Raw genomic sequence first — 21,930 nt, forward strand, 5'->3', positions numbered from 1 at the left:
AGACAATAGATATGGGTTTAATGTGCTTACAGTTTCAGCAGAGTAAGACCCACGGTAGGAGCTAGCAGGAGAAGGCTGTAATTGTGAAGTAGTCCTTTGTGCAGCTTAATGCCAGCAGTCGAATGGAGTCAGAAGGCTAGTCTCAAACAGCCAATTGCATTAAGTAAGAGATGACTTAGTGGACCTAGAAGCGATTCACAAAGTCTGAAGACAATGAATGAAAGAGGCTGGTCAAAGAAAGCTTATGGCTGAAAGCGGCAGGTCCAGGGCCTGCTTCGTTGTCAAAATCCTGACAGGTATGTGGCATTATGCTGCGTCCTTCTGGTCTGCGAACATTTCACCACCTGTACTCTGTCCTGCATAAACAAACCATGTGAAAGATGCAGGTGGTGAAATGCCATGGCATGGGGGCAAGAGGGCCAGTGGTCCAGGGGAGGGTAAGCAGGGAACCCCTATAATAAAAAATAAAAAAACAAGCACAGGGAACAGTTCAGTCCAAAAAAACAAGGCAGACTGCAGAAACCCACATTCTCATCAGGTTCATAGTCCTCTGAAGGTGAGGAAGGAAACCGCTCACTGTTCTTCCACAGGAACACAAAACAGTGTCAAAAATACAAAGAAAGTATGCAGGGAAAGGGTGCAAATGGACCAAAAAACAGCAAAGTGGGAAACACCCACGCCGAGAGTGCATCAGCGTTTGTCCTAATGTGAAATAGCCACAAATCCACTCTGCAGTACAACTCACTGCATGCAAGATATCCTGAAGTACTGTGAGTGAATCTGTGAAGCTGTTCTGAGAGCTGCTGCAATGTAACTTACACCAGCGGCAGCACTTTGCAGGCCGCATCAGTCCGCACCATTCTGGGCATTCTGCAATATCTCTCACTCCATGCATGCTTTAGTAGGGCACTGGAGTGCATCTTTTGCCGATATATCTTACTTCATGCAACTTGTTGGGTGGAACTCTGCAGTATGTCTCACACCCTGCAAGGTATTCTGTGGCACTCTGCAGTACACTTCACATAAGGCAATATATCTCACTACAAGTGAACTATGCTATGGCACTCTGCAATATCTCCCTCTCCATATCAGCTAACCTGTGGCACTCTGCAGTAGATCTCATTCTATGCCAGTCATTCTGTAGCACGCTGTAGTATCGTTCACTCTATGCAAACTAGAGTATGGCATTTTGCAATGCACCTCACTCACTCGCTCTCTCTGAGCTATCCGGAGGTAGAGGCTTCGGAAACCCACTACTCCAGCGTCATAAGCGGCGCTGCCACTGGGCCCGATGAGCTGGTTCCACTTATACATTAAGTACTTCTATATGGGCCTGTACTGACTGCAGACCTAATGCACATAAATACTACTGTAGAAAGTGAAAATAAAGCACGACAGGTTTGTTCAAATCAGTACTAGACTATCCTAATCTGAATAAGAATTTCAGAGGCCTATTAATTACAGGGAGAGACGTGACAGAAGGGGCTTAGTTACGGCACTTACCTGTTCCTTTCAGACCTTCTTTTCCATAACGGTCATAGACGTCCCGCTTGCGCTCTAGGGGAAATCAGAGATGAATAAGTTGAGGCATATTCATCGTTAACCGAATGCCGTGAAGTCCCCGCCCTCACCACAGATCAACAAACTGAAGATAAATCGATGTTTAGAGTGATCAGCCTGTTGGGTCATTAAAATGGTAAAGTTACGCACTTGCAACAATAGTTCACAGCACTGGAACCTTCTTTTGAGTCTCTTACGACTCTAATGTTGGGAGTCAGGGGTAAGGCAGCCTTTTATTGGAAGCTTCCATTAAATGCTGCTTCACTGTCTTAGGCATATGCCCTATTAATTAATGGGGATCGAGCGATTCACAAATCTTTGGGCACTAAGGTTCATTTCAGAGAAAAGGGGGGCAGACGACAAGTGGAATGTGTAGCAGTTTGACAACAAACATTTTTTATAGCCTGCAGGTGTTGGAGAATGCATTTGTGCACCTGTAGGATTGTGCTTCCTATTCCTATATACCGACTCATGAAGGGCTGAATCCAGATATATTTCAGAAATGGATTGCAAAAGAACCACTAGTACTCAACATGGACGAAGAGCTTTTTGTACATTTGTGACACAAGTTTGCATGCGAGTTTATTTAACGGTTCTTAACTCACTCCTTGCAGCCAGCACCTGAGATCATAGGAATTACATTTCCTAGGTTTTTTAACAGTGTACTTACGCGTTTCTTCTTTTATAGGAAAGCAAGCTCAGATGTGTCACAGTGTAAACAATGAATGTAACGACAGAGAAACTAGACTACTCAACCACGACAAATGAAACCCTGGGAGTAGGCCGCGAATAAGGTGGTTTGATTTTAGTATATATAATTTAGACTTTTGTTTTTAAATATTATGACGCATTCCCTGCCCTGAGGGTATAACAAGTATATAAGCCCACTGGGGCAGAACACGCTATATCTCGGTTCGAGAGATTTAACTTTTGAGAGCATACACAAATACCTTACTGGGGGATACACTGGCAGAAGTACTTTGTCCACGAGTCAATACAAGTCTGGGTTATGAAATTGGCAAAGTATGTCATATGGTTTCACCAAAATGGGAGCTTTGAAGCAATTGATCGAAATGACATTCTATACATACACGATAGCAAGAAGCTTTACTTTTTAATCAAGAATGGAGATATATATATTACCTACTGGCGGTCGCCAGTAGGTAGTTATAGTTAGGACCACGTTTCCATAGGAAAACCTCAACATTCTATTTTGAATAACTTTGGCGCCGGTCGACGAATCCTCGCGAATTTCTCAAAATAGGTGGGGCGCTACGCTCCGCTCCTACCCTGAAAGTCTCGGGGGGATCCGTCAAGCGGGGGCTGAGATAAAAGGGGGGTCCCAAAACGCGTTTTTCCCATGCATTTTACCATAGGACCTTTAGAACGAGCTACAGCCCGAACGGCTGAACAGAATTACTCAAAATTTGGCAGAGAGGTAGTCCCTAGGTCAAGGAAGTGCCTTTTGTAGGTTTGATGTAAATCTGTTCAGTAGATTCTGAGAAAATAGCCTTTAAATCAATATATATATCTGAGCCCGCTTACGGTACGCTTACCGTACGCTTACGGTAAGCGTACGGCGGCGTGCGCGAGCGCGATTCTGATTGGCTGTTAGATCTTAGTAAACATTCGAATCGGCCGAAACCAGGAAGCGGCGGCCGCCATTTTGTGTATTTCACTCTGAAAAAAAAGAGTGAAAACAAGGAAAGGGGGCAATGAGGAGAGTTACAGACCCCCTAACATTTGTAAGGGGGTCAAAGAAGGACAGAAAAGTACAAAAAAAACATTTATTGATTTTAAAAAAAATCACGGGGTACGCGTACGGTAAGCTTACGGTAAGCGTACGGTAAAAAAATAAAAATAGATAAATGAAAAGCAGATTTAAGAGTTTAGAAATTAGGGAGCTCTAAAAAGAGCTGTTGTGTTTATGAAGTCATTTTTTTAGTGGTACCTACAAGTAAGTACCGATGCAGAGTCTAAGGTTCAAGAGGAAGACTCTGTTCCCTTCATCATTGAAGTGCACACCATCTCCTCTATAAATGTCTTGCATGTCATAACGCAAGTTGTTGTGGTAAATGGCACCCATACCATAGTCACGGAGGAAAGCAGAAACAGATTTGTTGACGTGCTTTCTTGCTTTGTCAATCTGTGGACAGAAATGATTGGACCAGTTCCATTTTTGCCTTTGGCATATGTTGGAAAACACAAAGGCAGTTTTAGGGAAAAGTGTAAACAGTTGTGCAAAGGTGTCCTTCATAAGCATTTCCAGACCTACCCCAGTCAAAGTGCCTAGGTCATTGCCACCACAGTGCACTATTATGAGGTCAGGGTGTTGGATTTGAATGAAGGATTTCACCAATGGCATCAATTGGTGCCACTTTAACCCTCTCTGACCAATCCATTTAATGTCTACATTTGGCAAAGCAAGGTCTCTCACCATATCTGTTTTCTCTGCAAACTTTTCACTCCAGAAGACATAGCTGTGCCCTACAATCCACACAGTGAACATCTTCAAAGGAGAACTGGATGCACTCAGGAGGTGTCTTTCAGTAGAATGGCAATATGAAAAGAAAGACAGTTTGGAAATGGAGGCATACATATTTTTTTAAAACAAAAAGAACTGATTGGCTGTTTCATACCATTCTAGAATAAAAACTAGGCTGTATGTGAAAATTAATAGAAGCATGTTTTGTATTGGTACAAAAAAATGTGTAACCAAAGAACAGTACTATGGATTTGCTGTAAGGTTTGAAAAGTCAAGCACTCTTGCTCTGTGGAATTGAAACATTGTGTGTCGAACTTCTGACCTAACTGCACACAGCAGTGTTCCATGAGCTGTTGCTATGGTAGCAGGCAGAAGTCAAGTTGGGGGAAGGGTACTAGGCAGAAGTCAAGTTGGGGGCAGGGTACTTTTGGAAAAGGGTTGGTTTTCAACCAATAGAAATGTGTGATTACATTTGAAAAAAAGGGGGAAGCACTGAGATTTGAAACTTACATGTATATGTGTGGAAAAATAGAGGGAAAGTTTGCCGTTATCTGGTTCTGCTGAGAGGAGAGAGGTGAACACAACAGAGATCCTGGCTCTGATAATCTGCTGTTTGAGTGTCACATTTCTTTCACAACTAACTAATTTTAAAGGTGAGTTTAGAGTTTGAGAGGGGATGTATGTGGTAACTTAAGAAATGAATAATAGAAATGGGAATTGTTTTTGTTGTAGTTACACATGGTGGTTTCATAATGTGACAGTGTGTAAAAGTGATTTACACTTGCCCCGAAAAAAAAAAGAGCAGTAAGTGTGCTTTCAAATTGGCAAAGAAATTTCGTTTTGGGACTAATGTGAAAACATGACTCTGTGTGCATAGAAGAATTATAGGCAGAGATTTATTGTGTCTTGCTCTGGTGATTTCACAGTTGCATTAGATGGAAAGGGGGAGCAAATTTTTTGGGGAAGAAGCAGAGGCTTAGCACACACCCATGTGCTTGCCATGTATAGTCATGCACAGTATTTAGAAGCCAGTGGGGTTTTCAGGTTTAAGTCTGTAATGCAAATACATTCAGCATCACTAAGGCTGGTTGCCCTTGGTGGAGTGTAGGCAGTCACAGAGAATGCACATGGTGGTGGTCTGAAAAAAAAACAGCTTGGACACGTGCAATTAAATAAATCAAAAATAGTGGTTTCATAATGTGTCAGTCTGTAAAAGTGATTTCAAATTGTAAAAAGAGATTTTCACTTGGCCCGAAAAAAAAAGAGCAGTAAGTGTGCTTTCAAATTGGCAAAGAAATTTCGTTTTGGGACTAATGTGAAAACATGACTCTGTGTGCATAGAAGAATTATAGGCAGAGATTTATTGCGTCTTGCTCTGGTGATTTCACAGTTGCATTAGATGGAAAGGGGGAGCGAATTTTTTGGGGAAGAAGCAGAGGCTTAGCACACACCCATGTGCTTGCCATGTATAGTCATGCACAGTATTTAGAAGCCACTGGGGTTTTCAGGTTTAAGTCTGTAATGCAAATACATTCAGCATCACTAAGGCTGGTTGCCCTTGCTGGAGTGTAGGCAGACACAGAGAATACACATGGTGTTGGTCTGAAAAAAAAACAGCTTGGACACGTGCAATTAAATAAATCAAAAATAGTGGTTTCATAATGTGTCAGTCTGTAAAAGTGATTTCAAATTGTAAAAAGAGATTTTCACTTGGCCCTAAAAAAAAAGAGCAGTAAGTGTGCTTTCAAATTGGCAAAGAAATTTCGTTTCAGGACTAATGTGAAAACATGACTCTGTGTGCATAGAGGAATTATAGGCAGAGATTTATTGTGTCTTGCTCTGGTGATTTCACAGTTGCATTAGATGGAAAGGGGGAGCGTATTTTTTGGGGAAGAAGCAGAGGCTTAGCACACACCCATGTGCTTGCCATGTATAGTCATGCACAGTATTTAGAAGCCAGTGGGGTTTTCAGGTTTAAGTCTGTAATGCAAATACATTCAGCATCACTAAGGCTGGTTGCCCTTGGTGGAGTGTAGGCAGTCACAGAGAATGCACATGGTGGTGGTCTGAAAAAACAGCTTGGACATGTGCATTTAAATAAAAGAAAAAAAAGTGGTTTCATAATGTGTCAGTCTGTAAAAGTGATTTCAAATTGTAAAAAGAGATTTTCACTTGGCCCGAAAAAAAAAGAGCAGTAAGTGTACTGTATTATAAAATGTTTTAAAAATATTAATACTTTTTTCTTTTTTTCCAGATAGATATAGAAAAATTTCGAAAACTACAAACATTTTTAAAACTATTTTTTAAAAAAAGAAATGAATAAATATTTTTTCAGTGAGTATGGTAAGTCAATAATAATAATTGTAGTCTCTCAAGGACAATGTAATGTGATAATTGATTTTTAGTGTTTTTTTTAAAAAATAAAAAAAAGGTACGCGCACCGTACGCGTACGGTAAAAAAAAAAAAAAAAAGGTTTTAAAAAACATATGTAAAAAAAAGATGAAAGATAAGGTTGGCTCTTAAAAGAACCGTTGTGTTCATGCAGGGACAAAGGAAAGGAAGCATGGGAAAATCATTCAAAGCTACAAATGTGCTGATCTATTTTGTTGTTCACTAGGGAAACACTGGTCTCCCTATGACAAATTAGACCTTTACAAAATGTGCAATGAATATCAACCTTCCGAAATCGAAGGTTCATTTCCAGAGGGCCAGCAAAAGGAGATTCTCCCCCCACAGATGAAGGGCTCACCTGACCTGCAGAAGAAGGAGTCAGCCCTGCAGATGATGGTCCAGGCTGAGCTGCTGTGGATGTACTGGCTCGTCTTTCTGAAGAGTTACCTCCAAAAAGATGACCATGTGTCCTTCTGTGTACATCCTGGAGGTGTCTCTTCATGGTGTGATTCCCAAAGGAATACTTCCTGTTAGGATTACCTCTAGAAAGTACACGCTTACACAGCTTGCAAGTAACTAAGGGTGCATTCACCTTTTGCTGGCCTTCTGGAAAAGTAAAATAATCCCAAACATAAGAAGGCTTTTGTTTCCTCGATCTCTGCCTCAAGACAGTGCTGCTGGTGCTAGCCTCACTCTCAGAAGAGCTCTGCTGTTCTGCCATTGTATCCCAAAGACAAACCAGCTCCTTCTCCCAAGGGATCACAAGCAGAAATGAGGGGAATGGGTGTGGTGTAGGAGAGTTCTAGAACTGAAAGTAGTTTCAACCAATCAAAAGTTGTGTTTCAAGATCACATGACCTACCGTACGCTTACGGTACGCTTACGGCAAAAAGTACGCGTGCGCGTAAAAAAGACACGCGCTTGCGCGCATGCGCATAACAGTCATTTCCCGGCACTTCCGCGTAACGTGCGCGTGTGGCGTAAGCGCGCACGCGTCCCACGCGCAGTACGTGCGGCTACGCAAAGTGCGTAACTATACGCAAGCAGCGTAGATAGATTACGGACGTTGCGTAAACCGTACGCTTACCGTGAGCTTACGGTACGCGTACTATAAAAAAAAAAAAAAAAAAAAAAAAATCTGGTAATAAATTTTACATGTTTATTTTAAAAAATATATTAAAAAAAAATATTTAAGGATTTTAAAAATTTAAGCATAGTCTTTATAAAATGAAAGAAAATTAAATTAAAAATATGTTTGAAAAAAATGAAGAATAAAAAAAAAAATTAGCATTTAAAAAACCTTGCAAATTCACTGAAAAAACCATGGGTTACACACACGTTATAGTTAGGAATTAGCATTTAAAAAACCTTGCAAATTCACTGAAAAAACCATGGGTTTCACACACGTTATAGTTAGGAATTAGCATTTAAAAAACCTTAGAAATTCACTGAAAAAACCATAGGTTTCACACACGTTATAGTTAGGAATTAGCATTTAAAAAACCTTAGAAATTCATTGAAAAAACCATAGGTTTCACACATGTTATAGTTAGCTGGACATTTTACTCGTAAAAAACCAATGAAATTGCCCCGTTATAGTTAGTTCAGCTAACTATAACTCACGCGCCCGCAATGCACTGCTGATGACGTCACATATTACATCACTCATGACATGGTCAGTGACATCACTCATGACATCACTGATGACATCTCAAATGACATCACTGATGATATCACTGATGACATCATCCTTGTGATAGAGTGGCAGACCTCCTCTCACCTTAATATAAGCTTTGATACACACATTCAAAAATAGAGACTAAAATTTTCAAAACAATGGACATACCAATACCAGTTACAACAACCTCTTCAGTAATTCTAAGATCCACATACACATCCACTCATTCACCAACAGTCCTATACAGTCACTCATACATGTACTCACTCATCATATGTACTCATACACCTATACATCCTGTTACATAATGCCACTCATCCATAGAGTTACTCACACACATAGTCACTCATGCTAATAAAGAATCAAACATACATTCACCTGCATATACAGTTATACACACACCACCACACTTACTTCTACGGAAACTTACACATACTTAGTCTTTTAAACAATCACTTATAGAAACACATACTTATTCATACAGGAACTCTTTCAATCTCTCCCTCTCACATATACTCACATATATACACCAATAGTCACATATACTAGTTTAAAACATATGTAGTTACTCCTGAAGACACTTTTGGGACAGTCATTCACTCACTAACACACCCATACACACACTCATCCACCCATACAGTCCTGCACACATGCTGTCTTCAACACATACAAACAGTGAGTCACTCATTCATGCACCTATGCACTACGTAATACCCCCCACCGAACCATACAGACACTCAGACTGATACTCAAAAAAACAACTACTAACCTATATAGACACCCATGTAGCTACTCACCAACCCATGCAGCCACTTATACACAAAGTGAGAGATACACTTAATCAGTCAGTTACACAATCAATTTTTTAAAAACGAATCATCCATTTAGACACTTATATACCCATTTATTCTTCCATCGACCTTGAGATATACATATATAAAACATATTTAATTTTCAGAAAAACACACATTCACTGGATGATGTCATCAGTGAGGTCATCAGTGATGTCATTTGAGATGTCATCAGTGATGTCATGAGTGATGTCACTGACCATGTCATGAGTGATGTAATATGTGACGTCATCAGCAGTGCATTGCGGGCGCGTGAGTTATAGTTAGCTGAACTAACTATAACGGGGCAATTTCATTGGTTTTTTACGAGTAAAATGTCCAGCTAACTATAACATGTGTGAAACCTATGGTTTTTTCAATGAATTTCTAAGGTTTTTTAAATGCTAATTCCTAACTATAACGTGTGTGAAACCTATGGTTTTTTCAGTGAATTTCTAAGGTTTTTTAAATGCTAATTCCTAACTATAACGTGTGTGAAACCCATGGTTTTTTCAGTGATATATATATATATACACATACACACACACACACACACACACTCTAAGATGACGCTGCATGTATCTATTGAGAGCTTGTCCTTTGTTTAGGACAAAGAAGTAATTCACGTAAATTTAAAATGCCTATCAGTATGCATGATCGGCGTTGTGAGCACTGAAACGCATTGATGCTTTCTTCCGACTGAGCAATAAATCACAACTTGGCAATTGACCCTGCACTGGAGTGCCGTGGGGTTCTTTTGGAGGCAGCACGCCGAAACCAGGAAAGGTGTTGTGTTATATATATATACACACACACACACACATATTCTCCATTTTTTTTCTCTCTCTCTTTTTTTTCTCTTCCCTCCCCCTTCTCCCCCCCCTTACACTGGGTGCTACCTTATGTCTGAACAAAACTAAACCTCTCTGAAGAGCTATAATGGTAGCGTAACACATGCCGGGGGTTGCTTTTATTCATTCCAGGTTGGCGTGGTTGGTATTTTACCAATCCAAAGTTGTAATACTGTGCCTGGAGTGGTAAAAGGCTTTTGTCATTTTACAGCTGGGCGTTCATGACACTGTGCTAACCCTATGCTTAAAAACTTTGTTAGAAAAGCAGACATTTTTCAGGTGAGCAAATTCAGAGTCTCGCTAGTGTTGTAGGGTGCCCTATACAGGAGCTGCTCTCCACCTTTACATGGGAACTACCCGAAGTTCTCAGCTTCTTTTTTGCATAATTTATGTGGCACTCTATGCCTGAAAGGGTATTGTTTTGAGATAGATATATATCTCCATCTATCTATCTATATATATCTACATACAAACACACACTTGTGCTTTACTTTTATTTATTTATACATTTTTCTCCCTGCAAAGCCTCTGCTTGATCCAATCCAATACATTTATAGAGCGTGTAGCTACCTAAAAAGGTGTCCCAGTGCTAACGGTAAGAGGCCACGGAGTTCAGGGGCTGAGACCAGCAAAAGAGGGAATTATTAAAAAGTCAAAGAGAAATGTTTAAATCTTTTTCCTGAAGACCGTTTCAGATGGACAGCTTTTCAAACAGCTTCTTGTTACGTTCCCTACCCTAGGCCCAAGTAGCAAAGCGACCTTAGACCTACATTCGTCCTACCTTGCTGTGCATAACGGTTCTGGCTATGACCTTTAAACCAGTTATGTGCTGAATAAAATATCGATTGGTTTCCTTGGAACTTCCCTCATTTATTATTCATAAGGATTCCTAGTATCATATCTTAATCCCCTGTACATGACATACATAACAGGATTAGCAATCTCTGTACAAAAGTCATCGCTATTCATCCTCGAGCGACAGGCCTACATTGCATAGTTGCAATTATTGATTTAGGCTCATTTACATAATCATACTCACATCATATCGATTGTGGTAGAACCCTGTGGCTAGCTTTTCGGTATAAAAGAACATAATCTTCCATGCTGACACTAGGGTCCTGCATGCTGAACCTTCAACACGCAGCGGAGAATAATTCCTTTTTAGGTCGAGCCTAGAGCAGCGCATGCGCTGCTTGCTCGACTTTAGTAAGGGGGTTTTCAAAGTGCTACCTTTGCTGGCATCAAGCTTGCGTGCACGCTCGCGTGCACGCGCGCAGCCGCCATCTGCCTTTCTTATCTCATCTCGCCATTACTTTCCCTTTCGCGGCCGCAAGGGAAACGCTCTGTGGGTCTGTTAGTTTGGCAATTAACTATTTTCTGTGCAATGCCCCCATCTAGTGGTGTTAAGTCTGTATTACTCATCCTTCTTGGACACAAACTTTCAATAATTGTTACTACCTAGTACCCACGTGCTTGCCGAAGAAACCTGCTGTCTTAAAAAGGACAGCAGTATTTGATTATTTCAGGCAGGATGTCCTCAGCCGCTTCCTTTCGCTTATGGAAATGACCCTGGTCTGTTAAAAATGCTAAATGCCAATATTGTAAACCGGAATACAGTTTATAAACGAACGTCCTTATCGTCCCAACTGTTTCTCGAGATCACATTTTAAAATGACAGTCTTGAAGGGTAAGTGAAGCCATATCATGTTTTCATTAATTTTATTGTCAGGAACCGAGCAGCAGTTAGTTTAATTAAAGTCTGCTTCGAGAGGCCTGTTTGCTTGAGTACATAGCCGTTGGTCTCATTTTAATCCTTTCTCCACTTCCATTTTTAAAACATGTTCTGTGTATGTTTTGTACGCTTACCAAACAGACATCCTAGTCGCCTCTTTGGAAACAAAATAACCTTTCCAGTGTTAACCAGAAGCATACAATTAAGGATCCCGTTGCATAATCTATGGTAGTCTTGTGTGAATTAACCTTAACCTTAGTTTGTTGGCACCGTCGCATACGATTTACCTTGTCCTAAAACAAATTGTTGTGCGCTGTTATTTTCGTTATCTTTCAGCATATTTGCAAACAAGAACTGATGAAAAATAAGCGTTCCAGATTCTTCTTGCACTTGTTACTCCAGTTTAATGGATTAGAAGTTAAGATGTGATATAATTAGGGTGACCAGACATCCCGCAGTTCCATGGGAGTTTTGGTTTTCCACCAATGGTCCCGACAAACTTCGGGTTTCAGACACCCAGTATAATAAAGAGGAAGAAGTTTTAATTTGTTCCAATATAGAATTAGCTAGCAGGCATAGCAGAAATAGATTTACTTAACACAGGTGATACCTTGTGTAAATGTTTCATTTAATTCCCCAAATGTCTCGTTTAATTCGTATCATTGCCACATTGTGTGTTTTCTATGTTGCGGAGCATTGTTAGATAAGTCATTCTGTCAATAAGTCATTCGGTCAATAAAGAATTGTAGTTCTGCTTCTATTTGTGGAATGCCCCTGTTTTTGAGTTTCAAAATTTGGTCATCCCAGATTAAACGAATGCAATTCAAACATCACTACACAGAAAATAAGGCAAGTGCCTAATTTATCTTCAAATGAAGAGACTCCTTTAATGATCAGACCAGACCTATCCCCTTCCCCTTTTCAGGTCACTGCGTTTTCCACACAGGCCGAGCTTTCTTCTTCGCAATAGCCATTTGAGCCTTTACAACCCTATTCCTATACTGTTCATACTCACAAAATTGTGAATGCTTTAATTCTTCCTATTCCAATTCCAGTATTTACTGAGAGTTGCATTGTAAAAAAATATTGCCAACTATTTCTGCTTTCAAAAAGAATGCCCTATCTTGTTGAAGGATACCAGTGTGAACATTGTCAACAATGTTTGTTTGTGCTGCATTAACTTGGTCTGACAGTTTCCTAACAAACACCAATGGGGATTGTAGTCATTTAACTAATTGGATAGGATTGCAGGGACTTGGCTCCAGCATTCTCCCACATTTATTCAAGCATCACGTTTTCTGCCACTGTCCTCCTTTTCACGCTGCCTTCGCCCTTTGTGCTTTTTATTGCTTTTGCTCGTTGTCATGCAAACGTTTGTTTTTCTTGACTTGCAAATTCACTTTATTTGAATTAAAGCTCCCATACAGCGTCAAGGCATTGCTTTGGTGGTGTCCACTATTGTCTCAATATCAGGATCGAGAAGTCTTGGATGGAGTTGTTTTTGTCTCTTGTACGAGTGCCTTAGGCATTTTTGTCATCTGAGGTATTCATATTTTCTTCTAGAGTGCGGGAGGGTCCCATCTGGTCATGTGATTTCTTTTTCTTTGCGACCTGTAGGTGCTTAAGACCATGTGTAATGGACAGTTGGTTTACACCTTCAGTGCCTCATATGTATTGTCATATGTATATGTAAAAAGTGTATCTATTTTGTGGGATAAGATAAGAGACGACTTATCACATATGAGCCTTAGGGGAGGGTCTGAAGATGATGCTTTTCAGGTTTTTGCATTTGTTGATGAAGTACATTTTAGGTGCAGAATTTAGTGGCTGTACTGCTGGTCTTACACATGTTGTTTCCTGATATATTTTAGATTATTGACTCCAATTTGTGGGTGTTCTGTTCCCTCGCACTGTCTGGCTCCTCATCAGCGTGCAACATTTTTCTCTTGCAATTTCACCCTTCTTTCTGCGTGAGGAATATGCTACTAGGAATATGCTACTTACCAGTATGCATCTGTTCTTGGCATGTAGAGATGAAGAGTTGTACACTGTGCATAGATCGCCATCTGGTGTTGGGCCCGGATGTTTGCAGTTTGTTTTTCCTCTTGGAAAGTCTTTGGAAGTCACGGGATCGGTGACTCCTCCTTTGGATCATACTGCGCATGGGCTTCGGCTCCATCCTTAGATTGTTTTTCGGCAGCAGGGACAGATGGAGCTTAGTGACTATAGTGAAGAAACCCATGTATGTTGTATCTAAATAGGAAAGACTGGAACAGATACAGGTAGCCAGGGAGGCGGGTGGGCGTGTACAACTCTGCAGCTCTACATGCCAAGAACAGATGCATACTGGTAAGTAGCATATTCCGTTCGAGGCATATGAGCTGCAGATTGTACACTGTGCATAGATTATATAGCAGTTCCCAACCTTAGCGGCGACCACCAGTATCTGTTGCAGTGGTTTGAAATAATGTTTTTAGTACAGCTTGGCCCACACTAGCTTGTTGCTTGGATTGCACATCTACACAATAGTGCTTAGTGAAAGTGTGCGGTGTTGACCATGTAGCTGCCTTGCAGATATCATGTAGTGGAATATTGCCCAGAAATGCCATGGAAGCCCCTATCTTTCGTGTAGAATGGGCTTTAGGTGGAATGGATAGCGTTCTCTTGGCTTTGTGGTAGCAAATCTGGATGCATTTTACAATCCACCTAGCTATCCCTGATTTTGAGATGGGGTTGCCTTTGTGTGGTGGAGAGAAGGAGACAAACAGTTGTTTGGTTTTCCTGAAAGGTTGTGTCCTCTGGATATAGTAAAGTAAGGCTCGTTTGACGTCTAGCGTGTGTAGAGCCCTTTCTGCAACGCTTTGAGGTTGCAAGAAAAAAACTGGTAATTCTACAGTTTGGTTTAAGTGAAAAGGGGAAATGACTTTTGGTAGGAATTTTGGGTTGGTACGGAGAACAACTTTGTTATGGTGCATTTGAAGAAAAGGTTCTTGTATGGTAAATGCTTGTATTTCACTGACCCTTCTAAGGGACGTGATGGCTACCAGGAAAGCTGTTTTCCATGTGAGAAATTGTAGTTCGTATTTATGCAAAGGTTCGACGGGAGGCCCCATCAGCCTTGTGAGAACAATATTTAGGTTCCATACAGGTGACGGTGGTACTCTGGGGGGAATTATTCTCTTTAGTCCTTCCATGAAGGCTTTAATGGCAGGTACCCTGAAGAGTGAGAGGTGCTGCCTGTTTTGTAAGTAAGCTGCTATCGCTGCGAGGTGTAGCCGAATTGATGAATAGGCTAGGTTACACCTTTGTAGGTGGAGTAAGTAGCATATAATGTGCTGTATAGACGCATCTAAGGGATTGATGGTGTTGTTATGGCAGTAAACCACAAATCTTTTCCACTTGGCGGCGTAGCAGACTCTAGTGGTAGGGCGTCTGGCCTCCTTGATGACATTCATACAGTCAGGGGGAAGGTTTAGGTACCCGAATTCTATGATTTCAGGAGCCAGATCGCAAGGTTGAGTTGAGCTGGGTCCGGGTGTCTGATCTCTCCATGGTTCTGGGTTAAGAGGCATGGCGAGAGGTGTAGCTTTTGGTGTGGTACTACCGATAGTTGCAGTAATGTGGTGTACCACGGTTGTCTGGCCCACGTTGGAGCTACTAGGATTAGTGTGAGAGAGTGCTGTTGTAGCTTTCGCGCCACTAATGGAATGAGTGGGAGAGGCAGAAAAGCATACGCAAATTTGCCTGACCAATTCATCCATATCGCATTTCCTTTGGACAATGGGTGTGGGTATCTGGTGGCAAAGCTTGGGCATTTTGTGTTTTCGTGGGTGGCGAAGAGGTCTATCTGTGGATGCCCCCACATTTGAAAGAACGGATGAAGAACCCATGGGTGAAGTTCCCATTCGTGGATTTGTTGTGTGTGTCTGCTGGGCAGATCTGCCACTGTGTTCTGGACTCCTGGGACATGTTGGGCTAGGAGAAAGACTTTGTGAGGAATTGCCCATCTCCATATGCTCTGTGCTAATTGAGAGAGCTGTGGAGAGTGTGTGCCCCCCTGTTTTTTAATATAATACATGGCAGTCATGTTGTCTGTGCGAATGAGGACTGCCTTGCCTGAAATGTGTTTTAGAAAGGATTTCAGGGCTAGAAAGATTGCCAGTAACTCCAGATGATTGATGTGGAGTAATTTTTGTTGTGGCGTCCATGTGCCCTGCACTGTGAGGTGTAGTAGATGAGCTCCCCAGCCGGAAAGCGATGCGTCCGTTGTCAGTACTATTTGGTGAACCGGGTCCAAGAACGGTCGACCTTTGGAAAGGTTTGTGGTGTTCCACCACTGCAGAGAGCGATGGGTGCGACCGTCTACCAACACCAGATCTGTTAGTTTGCCCTGGGCCTGGTTCCATTGGCGTGCTAAGCACTCTTGGAGAGGACGCATCTGGAGTCTTGCGTGGGGCACTATGAAAATGCAAGAGGCCATCATCCCTATGAGTTGCATAAACACTTTTGCTGGAAGAGAGTGTTGAAGTATGAAGGTTTGACACAAAGCCTGAATGCTTGCAATCCTGGCTGGATTGGGGTAGGCTATGGCTTTTGAGGTGTCTATAGTGGCACCGAGGTATTGCTTTATGTGTGAGGGTGTTAAGTGGGACTTTTGGTGGTTGATGGTGAAGCCCAGTTGGTGGAGTAGTTGTATTGTATTGTTGGTGTGGCGCACGCACTGGTCGTAGGATGTGGCTTTTATGAGCCAGTCGTCCAAATATGGGAGGACGTGAATGTGTTGTCTTCGGAGGTGTGCTGCCACTACTGCTAGGCACTTGGTGAATACTCTTGGTGCTGTTGTTACCTCGAATGGGAGTACTTTGAACTGGTAGTGTTGTCCGTCCACTACGAATCTGAGGTACTTTCTGTGGGAATGGTGTACTGGAATGTTAAAGTATGCGTCTTTCAAATCCAGTGTGGTGAGGAGGTCGTTGTGTGAGAGGAGCGGAAGTACCTGCTGAAGCATTACCATGTGAAAATGGTCTGAATGTATGTATGCGTTTAGGGGCCTCAGATCTAGAATAGGCCGTAGCGTCTCGTCCCTTTTTGGTATTAGAAAATATAGGGAGTAGACCCCTAAATTTTGTTTATTGATGGGAACTTGTTCTATTGCCTGTTTTTGTAGGAGGGAGTTTAGCTCTTGTTTTAATAATGTCAAATGTTCTTGTGACATTGGGCGTTGCCTGGGTGGAATGTTTGGGGGGGTAGATGTTAATTCGAGGCAGTACCCTGATCGAATAATTTGGATGACCCATTTGTCTGAGGTGATGTCCTCCCAGACATGGAGAAAATTTTTCAGTCTATCCCCGACCGGAGTGGAATGGTCTGGAGGGAGCCGGGGGAAGTCATTGGGTAGGTGGTGTGGCAGAGTGGGCGGTATTGGTTTTGCCTCTGCCCTTATTGTTGTTGCCCCTATAGCCGCCTCTTTGATACCCCTTTGTAAAGGTGGACTGAGTGGGGGATTTGTGGGAAGTGGATGCATTATCGGAGGAGTAACCTCTAGAGGTGCTCCGAAAGGAAGAGCAGCGAAAAGAGCGCCTGGGAGTTTGTGATTGCAGCGCTCCCATTGATTTCGCTGTATCGGTGTCCTTTTTCATTTTCTCCAAGGCCTCATCCACTTTTGGACCGAATAGGTGTTCTTGGTCAAAGGGATGATTTAAAATGGAGGCCTGTACTTCAGGTTTGAAGCCTGAAATTTTTAGCCAAGCATGGCGACGGAGAAGGACACTAGTGTTGATGGCCCTGGAGGCCGTGTCTGCTGCATCTAAGGCACAGCGTATAGAGGTGTTAGTAATTGTTTTACCCTCTTGGATTAGTTTGTGGGCCCTGTTTTTGTACTTGTCTGGGAGATGGTGCATGATGGATTCTAATTCATCATAGTGCGCCCTATCGTATCTGGCTAATAGCGCTTGGGTGTTAGCTATACGCCAAAAATTAGCTGCTTGGGACGCGGTGCGTTTTCCTGACGCATCTAGTAGCTTTGATTCTTTGTCAGGTGGTGGTGCTTCACCTGACGCTTGGGAGTTTGACCTTTTTCTTGCAGTGGAAACCCCTAGGGAATACAGCGGTGCAGGTCCTTTGATATAGGCAGGATCTGTGGGGGCAGCCTTATACTTTCTCAATACGTGGGTTAATGACCCTGGCCCTGACTGGGTCCTTAAAAACCTCTGGTGCATGTCTTACTACACCCTTAAGCATAGGTAGTGTGGAGGTAGACCTATGTGAGGTATCAAAGGTGTCGAGGAGGAAGTCTTCCTCTACTGGGTCAGTGTGTAACTCTACCCCATGATAATGTGCCTCCCTCTGAAGCAAGTGTTGGAAACCCAGGGAGTCTTCTGGTGGAGATGGCCTGGAGGGATAAAGGTCATCTTGCGGGACATCCGGAACTTCTGGGTTATTATAGTTATCCCATGGGTCCGGGGATCCTGTAGGTGTGGGGTCTTGGGGCACATCCCCTGGATCTTGATATGGGTCCCCCTGATCATCATCGTCTGGATAAGGTGTAGGGGGAGAAGTTGGAGGGGGTGGAGGTGGAGAAGGAGAGGGAGGCAGAGGAGGAGGGGAAGGTACTCTGAAAGGGGAAGTAGCAGAGTCCTTTTTCTTAGGAGGTGGAGGTGGATCCGGCTTGTCTAAATGTCTCCTTTTGGAAGAGAGCACCAAATGTCCAGTTTTTGGTTCCTTAGTAAGGGTCTTTTGTAAAGGATCAGGTGTAAATAGTTCTTGTGACGATATTTGTTCCGTCGACACCGAAATTTTCGGAGCCGGTGACTTTTTTGGCTTGGGAACCTCCGGTTTCCTGGTCGGTGCCGAAATGTGCTTCGGTGCGGAAGTATGGGCACCGAGGGCTTTATGGTGTTTGGTCGGCACCGAAGATGGTGCCGGTACGGAAGTACCGTGTTTCGACCCCGAGGTTTTCGGTGCGGGGCTCGGTGTCGATGTGGAGGCCGGTTTAGTTTTCGGTGCCGAAGTATGTTTCTGGGCACCGCTGGCAGGCTGGCTCGAGCCCGAGCCGCCGGAAGGCTTGTGTGGCTTCTTCACCGGGCCCGAAGGTGGGGTGTGTGAAGCGGTATCTCTGGTCTTGCCTAGGCCCGGAGGCGAAGGCATGACCGAAGCCTTTTTAGGTGTCGGCAGAGGTGTGGAAGGGGGTATATTACTCACGACACTCTGCGCCGGTGTGATGTCCTCTGAATCGCCGGCCTCGGAAGCGCGGACGATGTCTTCTTCGGTGTGCTGCCGTCCAAGATCTTCGGCGTTGTCCCCGAAGATGTCGACTGGAACGGAGGTCGAGGAGTGCGCCATGTTGCGTCTGGCTCTTCGATCTCGAATCGTCTTCTTCGATCTGAAAGACGTGCAGGCCGGACAGTCTCGAGCCTCGTGTTCAGGGGAGAGGCAGAGGTTGCACACCTCATGAAGGTCGGTGTGGGGGAATTTGGACCCACATCGAGGGCACTTTTTGAATGGAGTTCTTTCCATCAGCCGGGACCGGAGCCTGGATGGGCCCGAAGGCCACCGTCGACGACCGGAACCGGAGATTCGTCGATGTAGAAGGTGATTGTAGAAGGTATCGGAAACAATACCGCGATGTATGTGAGGATTCTGCTTCGATCGTCGAATTGGAATATTCGGAACCGGAGCGTGAAGATTACATCCGAGCCCGATGGCGGAAAAAAACAATCCGAGGATGGAGCCGAAGCCCATGCGCAGTATGATCCAAAGGAGGAGTCACCGATCCCGTGACTTTCAAAGACTTTCCAAGAGGAAAAACAAACTGCAAACATCCGGGCCCAACACCAGATGGCGATCTATGCACAGTGTACAATCTGCAGCTCATATGCCTCGAACATGTTTTTCGCCCTCTGATAAATTGTCTACTATTGTTTCACCCACATAACACAACTTTTCTTTTTAGCGTGGTGACGCATTTGCAACACTAGGGCATAATGCTTTCCTACTAATGGCATTAAGAGCACAGAGGCAAAGTTTATGCTTCCTAATCCCTTTACCAATTATAGCATGTCAAAACAAGCATTGGCATAGCCAATAAGTCTCGCCTTTGGGACATTAGAAGTGTTTAGCCATGCAACAGTTGATGTTGATGTATCAAGGGTATAGTGCTGGATAACTAAACACTTATAAGGTCCCAAACGCGAGAACTATTGGCTATGCCAATGCTTGTTTCCATCTGACTCGGTAGCGACCTTAAATTGAAGCCACTGCAGAGTACGATGGGGAGCAAAGATAGCTATCGCTTGTCTCTTTCACAGCAGATATAGAATTGTGTTCAAGGACGAAGCACTGGGCTACTCGCAGCTGATACACATCTGGCACATGCAGCTGAACATCTGGCACACACAGCTGATGAACATCTGGCACACGCAGCTGATGAACATCTGGCACATGCAGCTGATGAAAATGTTGTCAATCTTGCTCGACAATAGTTTTTGAATTTGAAGGTTTATGATGAGAGGTGCTTATCTGAGAGTCACAAATTACCACCTTCTGTAACCACATTATAGCTCAAATTAAATTTCCAAATGACAGACAACAGAAGAAGCAAACTACAGACAGCAAGCACGGCACAAAGAAAGACTGAAATGAAAGCACGTAATTTTCCAGTGATCCTGCTGCGATGGCAGATCGATGGGACAGCCCAGTAATCCTGCTGTGATGGCGGATCGATGGGACAGCCCAGTGATCTGGCTGTGATGGGCGATCAATGGGATTGCCCAGTGATCTTGCTGCGATGGCCGATCGATGGGATAGCCCAGTGATCCTGCTACGATGGCCGATCGATGGGATAGCCCAGTGATCCTGCTGCGATGACCGATCGATGGGATAGCCCAGTGATCCTGTTGCGATGGCGGATCGATGGGATAGCCCAGTGATCCCGCTGCAATGGCAGATCGATGGGATAGCACAGTGATCCTTCTGCAATAGGGGATCGATGGGATAGCCCAGTGATCCTGCTGTGATGGCGGAACGATGGGATAGCCCAGTGATCCTGCTGCGATGGCCGATCGATGGGATAGCCCAGAGATCCTGCTGCGATGGCCGATCGATGGGATAGCCCAGTGATCCTTCTGCGATGGCCGATTGATGGGATAGACCAGTGATCCTGCTGCGATGGCCGATCGATGAGATAGCTGCAAACTGGCCACTGTCATGTGCCTTTCAGCAAGAGTTGATGTTTCAATCAACATTAAAGTTGTTTCACTTTAACCAGAATAAGGTTGGCCTACAGCTCCCAGCATGAACAGTGCTTTCGGCTGAGAGTCACACTCATGACAACGGACAGCAGATTGATTGACAACGGCAGAGGATTTTGGAAATCCCTTGAGCAGGACCTCTATATTTGGCATTATATAACCATAAAAACTGTTATTTTAAAATATATATGTTCTGGAGCCCGCACCTGGAATCAGGAGAAATGCCACCAGTGTCTGTAGGGTTCCCCCCCACCCCCTTAGAAAAGGAATGAGAGTGAAAGAAAGAAACAAGAAGGCAGTTCGCAGAGTCTTACGGTCTGAGAGGACCTCATAGGCCTCGGCTACTTCTTTAAACTTCTTCTCAGCATGCTCCTTGGTGTCCGGGTTCTTGTCTGGGTGCCACTTCAGGGCCTGTTTCCGGTACCTAGGGAAGGACGAACAAGACCAGGTGATCAACATGATACAAAGGAGAAAAGAAAGTGCGGCGCAAGACCAAGGTAGGTTGGAAAAGAAAATCACTGTGTACCCAGATATGTTCAGTCCACAAGGGACCTCAGCTCTTCCTACGCAAGTGACACAGACAGTGCCGTGTGAAAGCGATTCTTCACCTCCCTGCTGCCCTCTGGACTATCACGCACTCTCCCCGCTTACATACATACAGCATGGATATTTCCTTTCTTCCTACCTCCCTCCCTGCTGCCATCTAGACTATCACGCACTCGCCCTGCTCCCATACATACAGCATGGATATTTCCTTTCTTCCTACCTCCCTGCTGACATCTGGACAATCACGAACTCTCCCCACTCCCATACATACAGCATGGATATTTCCTTCATTCCTACATCCCTGCTGACATCTGGACTATCACACACTATCCCTGCTCCCGATCATACAGCATGGATATTTCCTTCCTTCCAACCTCCATGCTGACATCTGGACTATCACGCATTCTCCCCGCTCCCAAACATACAGCATGGATAATTCCTTCCTTCCGAACTACCCGCTGCAATCTGGCCTATTATGCACTCTCCCCGCTCCCATACATTCAGCATGGATATGTCCTTCCTTCCTCCCTCCCTCCTTGCTGCCATCTGGACTATCACGCACTCTCCCCGCTCCCATACATACAGCATGGATAATTCCTTCCTTCCTAC

General features: G+C 43.6%; 1 protein-coding gene across 6 annotated transcripts in view; it reads right to left on the reverse strand.

The window, feature by feature from the left end:
• Positions 1–21,930, reverse strand: part of DNAJB2 (DnaJ heat shock protein family (Hsp40) member B2) — a 258,095-nt gene that overhangs the window by 134,115 nt on the left and 102,050 nt on the right. For all 6 annotated transcript variants that reach the window (XM_085650119.1, XM_085650122.1, XM_085650120.1 and 3 more), the window contains exons 3-4: positions 21,090–21,199; positions 1,504–1,557 (exon numbers count right to left, since the gene is read on the reverse strand). In XM_085650119.1, the coding sequence (XP_085506245.1) occupies positions 1,504–1,557; positions 21,090–21,199 (164 nt within the window). The remainder of the gene's footprint in view (positions 1–1,503; positions 1,558–21,089; positions 21,200–21,930) is intronic.

Source organism: Triturus cristatus, chromosome 3_2, assembly GCF_964204655.1.
Source record: "Triturus cristatus chromosome 3_2, aTriCri1.1, whole genome shotgun sequence".
Classification (NCBI taxonomy): Eukaryota; Metazoa; Chordata; class Amphibia; order Caudata; family Salamandridae; genus Triturus; species Triturus cristatus.